We start from the raw sequence: 7,028 nt of genomic DNA, 5'->3' as shown, positions 1-7,028 counted from the left end.
TCGTTATGTGTTGTATCGTCTCAGTGTTTCCTGCCATGAACGATCTTACAAGGTATTCCGCTAATCCTGCTAGAATCGCGATTAGGCTTCCTGTTATTAAACGGAAACCGCAAAGTGCAAGGATATATTAAATATCCTCAACGTCCTAATTAATTGCTCTGTTCGCTCGCGGTTGACGTCAATATCGTGACGCAAAGAATGACGATGATTGAATATTCGTAAACGGAATTGTCAAAAATAAGACTGCATGTTAATAGACGCAAGATCATTTAATTCTAAAGAGCACAAATGAATGTTTAACGAAAGCTATGCGACATATATAAAATCATGATAAAATCGCTTTTTTTTTTAAATATTTGATTAAAAGAAACTATATATTTATATAGTTTCTTTTGACTGCACCCTTTAGAAAAATTATATATGAATGAAAGATTAATAAATTATTTTATAGATTGGAAACGGAGATCTACATCTCCATTGAACTCTTTAGAGTTGAGATGGTTGATGGCCATTTTCCTGCGCCATTTTTAATTAAGCTAGATAATAAATATTAATTAACAAATCTCTCTCGTAGCTGGGCGACGCGCGACATTAGTAGTACTTCGTGTGCATTGCGTAAAATTAATTAAGGTGATTGATGACGCTGAAAAAATTTAATGTTTAAATCATTTAGTATTATTGATAATCATCGCTTTTTTAAAATTCTTTTTATTACTTTTTATTTTTATTACTTTTTATATCATTTTATGATGTATATATTCTATAAATATATCACATTTTTCTCTCAATTACTGATATTGCGATTCATTATCAGACTCGGTGATAAAGAAGTTTCGTTGTCAAAATCACCCTTAATTAATCCTGTATTTTTGTAGCTATACGAAGGATCGCTCGTAGATTTAACAAAGGGTTAGTTAAAGTGATCTTGATCGAAGACACAGAAAAAAAATAATCACGATAAAGTAATTGACATTAACATTGTATTCTTTCTTCGTTGCACTTTCTCTTCATTTTTTTTGCTCTTTCCTATTTTTTCTCCTCTTATCATTCCATTGATCGTATCCGATGGTTGATGATTATTTTAACGTGCGTGATTTTTGCAAAAAGGACGACCGCCTTTCGCATAGAAGCTTTGGCCCTCGAGATTCTTCTTACACATCTAATATATCAACAAAAAAAAAACAAACCCTTATATTAATCTTAAAATAATTTTACATCGGTTTAATAGATTTAGAGATTCCCTGTAGATTTCGATGAACGATAAAAATGATAAAGCTTTAAAAAAACGAGTAAAAATAATACAAAATAAAAAGTAGAATGTTGACAGGACTCTTCTAAAAATTATTACTTACCGTGCAATTGAAGCACTGGCTGTGATAATTGTTGTTTAGGGCTTCCACCCAACGGTCGCCAACCTCGACTGGGAATCCACATGCGAAGCATTTCGTGGTAAACAGCTCGTTCCAGTCTATATTGAGGAAAAGATTGCCATTTATAATTTTGCATATTTAATCGAATATATAATTTAATATGTAACTTTATGAAATACGTGTAACTTAAATAGTTTTTAAGTATTTTAAATTAAGTATTTTAAATTTAATACATATTGTTATTATGTTATTATGTTTTTTAATCGCCATGATACACTTTTTATTACACTTTACTTTATTGTGTTTTTTTGTTTTATCGCGGAAATACTAACCAGCTTCGCAGTAAGGCAATCCTTCCTCCAAGAAGAACGGATTGTTACCGAAAAGTTTGCCACAATAAGCGCAGTTGAAGCACTCAGGGTGGAAGTGCTTTCCAATCGCGTTCAAGCAATCCTATACATTAAAATGAAAAAAATTATTAATACATCGAATCATAGTCGATGATAAATCACTTATACTGTACTTACGCCTTTGATTTTGTTATTGCATTTGTTGCACGTAGGAGCAATAAATTTCTCGAAACAATATTCGCAATAGAGTTGTCCTTTTTCCTCGACGAAGCCGATATCTTGAAGAGGACGACGGCATTGAGCGTTAACGCAGACAAAATGATCGGGGCACCAGATTTGGCCCAAAGCAGTGATGAAAGGCCCTCTATAATTATATTATAATTAATTTGATCGTAATATATTTTGGTATCGTAATATATATTTGTATATAGGTATATATTTTTTTAAAAAACGAAGTGTTAATAGATATTTGCGAAATAGAGTTTTATACAAACCTTGTGCACTCTTTGCTGTCTTTACAACACACTGGTTTTAGAGTGAAGCCGTTCGACTTGTGATTAGTATTTTTTTCGTTAGCTGTCAACAATACATGCAATGGAAATCATGTTAATCACTTAGACAATTACTGATACAAACAAATGCAATGAATTTTCGTATATCACTCTGATAAACGAAAACATAATGCAGAAATATAACAAAAAATATTGTCAATATAATAATAAATAAGTTTTAAAAAATATTGTTTAACAAAATATAAAATTTTAATAGTAAGATATCTGGAAAAATTGCAAAATATAACATTGTGTATAATAAAATTAAATCCTAATGACATAAAATTTTTTTATTATTAAATTAGATATATATAACTACATCTATAGTAACATATTTTTACATTATTTATATTATCTAAAATAGTGCATAACTAGCTGTATAAATTAGTTCAAAAATATAAGCCTGAGAACCTAATTCGAATAAGCTGCAAGTGAAAGATACAAAAATATGCTTTAATTTTTCTAAAAATTCTACAAATAATTTAAAATAGGAAAAATCCCTAAGAATAATAAGAACAACACCTAAAAAAGAAGAATAGATTCACACGCACATACACGCACACGCACACTAATATGTACAAGCATCAATATGAAAACGAGTACGAATAAAAAAAAAACGCTTGTAAAAAGTAAAACATATATGTCTAGGACAAGATACGAAAAGCAACAACGAAAGTAGCAAACATCGTCATTATTATCGATCCGGACAATCCTGAGTACCTGACATATGAGTTGCAGTGAGCGCACAGGGGTACACGCGATCCCGCTCCGACAGCCTGATTCAGGATACCCCGTCCACGTTTGGGTGCACTGCTACCAGCGAACGATCCGGTCTTGGAACCCGCGCTGCCGAGGCCACCGATTCCAGTACCTAGATCCGGGTGGGACGACAAATTTGGTGGGTCTACTAAATTCTGGGTTTCACTAAGGGGATCACAATGGATCTGGTCTTGGCAGCGGTTCTGAATGTTCTGGCAATGATTGCCGGTTTCGCGGTAGCTCTGAGTGTGATAATAAGTGTCTTCGGAATAACTCTGGGCCTGAAGAGTCGGTTCAGTCTGGATCGATTTGTAAAGCTGTACCATGGGCACGTTTGATTGGCCGTTTTTGGCGGTCAATCGGGCAAGCTGACCACTCAGGTTAGTGCGAGGTTTGAAGCTAGGAGCTGAACATTGAGGAGCTGGTGAGGGAATTTTTTTATAGGGAAGCGGGATTTGAGGGAAGGGAAGATTTGCCTTGGATTGATTCGGACCAGATTTTTTGCAAGGTGCCACGCAAACAGAACCGTCGACACACGGAGTTACGCAGATGTCAGAACTTGGGCAGTTGGAAATATTGAAATCGCAACTAGATTCGCGACCGCAAGTACCTGATGGTTGACCACAGATACCGGATCGCATACCGAATGAAGGTGACACGCACACGCCTGATTGATCTTTCGTGGCTGTCACGCAGATTCCGGATCTAGAACAGGTCTGAGAATCATCGCAGGGCACTACGACGACGCCGGCTTTGATTCCCTGATCAGAATACGCTTTGCAAGGTAGAACGGTCACTCCTGTTTCCGGACAAGGTTTCGGTGAAGGAGTCTCATATCGTACGTGACGCACTTCGGTGGAACTACTGTAGGTCGGTCTAACTGGCGCAGATGTTGTCATAGGACATGATAAAGTGGGCTTTGTATGGCTCACCTTACTTATGGTACAGATGCTTGGTTTCGGCTTTTGGGATGGTGATATCTCTTTTTGCTGACATTTCTCGTAATCTTCGACTACTTGAAGCGCTTTCTTTACGTGAGTCGCAATATTTTTCTGCTCGCTAGTTTCTTCACTCGTCATACATCGTGTTTCCTGGAACTGGGCATAAAGTGCCTCCATCGGACCTGCTTTGAGACTGGTCTCCTTCTCGTCATAGTTGACGGTCCTCGAAGCAGAATATTCCTGCTTCCTGTGACCACTATCGGTATCTTCCTCTACATGGTAAGAGATGGTCTTACGCGAAGGAAAATGTACTGCTCCACCGCGTTTCGATGGTGGTGGATCCTCTCGAATTCTTGGGGCTCGAGTTTTTATGTAACACGCTGGCGGCTCGGGCGGTCCTTGAGCAGGTGACTTGGATCTGCGAGTTGGAGTAGGTGTTCTACTGGGAACGAATGGCTGACCCTCTATAGGTCCTTTCTTCATCGCTACTAAATTCTTCTGATAGACCGGTATGGCATCTGGCTTTTTTAGACCAGCTGTAAAAGATTTAGATGATTTGAGAATTTCTGATTGAGGTCTCGCAGCAGGTGACGCTGAAGAGTCTCTCAGACGATAATCAGGTGGCGGAGTAGGTAAAGGTCGCGGTCTCGATTCCTTGACTTCTTTCTTCATATATATCTGTTCTCGTGCGTAAGATTCCCCTGTTTTTTCTTTACCGTATAGAATACCTAATGGTGGGCAGTATTCGCCATTTTGTAACTGAAGACTTGGCGTCTGCGATTTAGTGGCAATTTGTTGGTCTTCTGGTCCGATTTCACGACTCAGAGGAGTGTAGGATCGTTCAGGCGCTATCGTTAATGCTTGCTGGAAAGGTGAAATTGGTCGAATCTCCTTTTTGATTGGCGGTGTCTTAGGGCGACATCTGTGGTCCAAGTAGATGGTTTCTTCGGTATATAATTCTTTTACGCTAGAAGTGGCATTCAACGGCGTGTAAGGACGATCAGATGCAGTTGTCAGGGCGTTCACCATCTCGGATTTCCACTCCTTAGGTGTGGAATTTTTTACAGGCGTGTCAGACAGAGGTTTCGGCCCCGTCTCCGTCTCTTTCAAGAATTGTACCTTTTTCTTACACGACTCCATGGTCTCTTGAGGTTGCTGTCCATATCTCGCAACAACATTTCGTCTCTCCGGCGCTTGTTGATCTCGAAGACTTTGATGAACCTCTACTTGCTCACGCAAACTCTTTCTACGTTCGTCTTCTACTCCTCTTTTTTTGACGCGTTCCTGAACCAGCACTTCTTCAGTAATCTCTTCGTATGTCTCTTTTGTGATCTTGCAACGTCCCGGAGTAGATCCGTCTGATTCTGTGATGCGTTCTTCTCGTACGACAGTTCTGCCCAGCGGCTGCTCTAGCACTTCTTCGATCTCTTCCTCTGCGCTGAAAGTTACATGTTTTTTGTTCTTTTCCTCTTCTTCTCGTTTCCTCTTTTCTTCTTCTTGACGTCTTTGTTCCTCTTCCTCACGCTTTCTTCTTTCTTCTTTTTCCTTTCTTCGTTCTTTCTCTTCCTCTTCTTTCTTTCTTTCTTCTTCCTCTTGCTTTGCTTTTTCTAACATCTGCTGAGCGTCAATAGCCGATGTAACCATCTCGGCGGACTCCTCTACAGTTCGTTCCGTTGTATCTTCCACCTTTCGATCGATGTATTTTTCAATTCTTCTCGCGAAATACTGAGACTCTGTCTTGTCTTCCGCTTTCTCTATCATCGGAACATTATATCTCTCCGGCGATGACACCCTCTCCACAGTCTTTTCAAAAGTTGCCGATTGCTTCGTGTGCACACCGTCCACCGTCTCTTCGGCCGTTTCAGTGATCAGATCATGTTCGCCCTGAAAACCCTTTGAAACTTCATTTGTCTCGTCACTCCTTAGATTGGTTACCTCAGTGTCTATTTCTTTAACCGTCTCTGCTGGCTCTTGCTTAGGTGTGGGTAAGGGCGGTTTCGGACAGATTTGCTCCCTTCGACAGATCTCTGTTCTGTAAGCTCGTTGTTCTTCCCGATGTTCCTTGCCGCCTGATGTACGTTCTCGACAAACTTCCCGCTGCGTAAATTTCTTGTAAATTTGTCCTGCAGGCTGTTCTTGTTGTGCCGATATTGCATAACTCTGCTGATAGAGATTAGTACCTCCGCTGCTGACAGTCGCAGTCCACGGTTTCGGAATCGGTTGAACGATTCTGGTGGGTGTCAGCGACCTTCGGATGCTATCAGTTGAACTTGGCCTCGAGTGTGGCTTTGTTATATCCGATTGAGAGGTTCTATTGGTATCCCACAGCTCGATACGCCGATATATTGGCTGTCCAGGACAACTCAGCCGGTCCATCACGTCAGTTTCGTGCTGATGACCGTTTTCTCTCACTACTCTTTCGATCTCTCTATCGATGCTTTCACTCCGATGTCTCTCGGTTCTACGACTCAAAGCTCGCTCGCAAGCCTCAATACTAGCGCGTTTCTCTTTAATTTGATAGCACCTTTTATCGAGAATAGGATTCGGATTGATATATAGAGGACTGGCAGTAGGATATGTAATATCTTCAATAGATTTCGGAGGTGGCCAAAGAAGGCTCCGACGGGATTTTATGGAGCCGGAACGGGAGGACTGATCTTTCGGGTTTTCTACGACCTCGTGATAATAGGATCTTTTGTAAGTCTCGCTGTTGGAGGTTTCTGAGATGGCAAATGGGGATGGCGGTAGGCGATAAAGATAACTCGCCAGAATTGCAGGGAAAAGAAAAACACGACACACAAAAAGTGTATAATATATATGTTCAGAAGGATAAGTGATTAGATTCGTCAGGGTATGTTAGAAAGAACAGACAAAAAACAGAGAAATTTGCAGTAAGTAAGAAGCACGATGAACCGTGCGCGCCCGTGGTCTCTTTCCGAATATATAAAAGTATATATGTATTTTTAATTTTAAATATGCAAACGAAATAAATAATTTTATCTTGATAAATAATTCTTATAATTAGAAACTGATTAGTTTGTTTTAATTGCTCTTAGT

General features: G+C 39.5%; 1 protein-coding gene across 1 annotated transcript in view; it reads right to left on the bottom strand.

Annotated features, from left to right (window-relative positions):
• Positions 1-785: 785 nt before the first annotated feature.
• LOC108689692 overlaps positions 786-7,028 on the bottom strand; it is a 10,044-nt gene continuing 3,801 nt past the window's right edge. Inside the window, exons 3-7 of the mRNA XM_018196579.1 lie at positions 2,992-6,691; positions 1,898-2,084; positions 1,703-1,823; positions 1,353-1,468; positions 786-1,159 (exon numbers count right to left, since the gene is read on the bottom strand). Coding sequence (XP_018052068.1) covers positions 1,082-1,159; positions 1,353-1,468; positions 1,703-1,823; positions 1,898-2,084; positions 2,992-6,691 — 4,202 coding nt within the window. The 3' untranslated portion in view covers positions 786-1,081. The remainder of the gene's footprint in view (positions 1,160-1,352; positions 1,469-1,702; positions 1,824-1,897; positions 2,085-2,991; positions 6,692-7,028) is intronic.

This window comes from Atta colombica, unplaced genomic scaffold, assembly GCF_001594045.1.
Source record: "Atta colombica isolate Treedump-2 unplaced genomic scaffold, Acol1.0 scaffold275, whole genome shotgun sequence".
Classification (NCBI taxonomy): Eukaryota; Metazoa; Arthropoda; class Insecta; order Hymenoptera; family Formicidae; genus Atta; species Atta colombica.
Note: the sequence above shows the minus strand (reverse complement) of the source record. Positions and strands in the feature narration are given on the sequence as shown.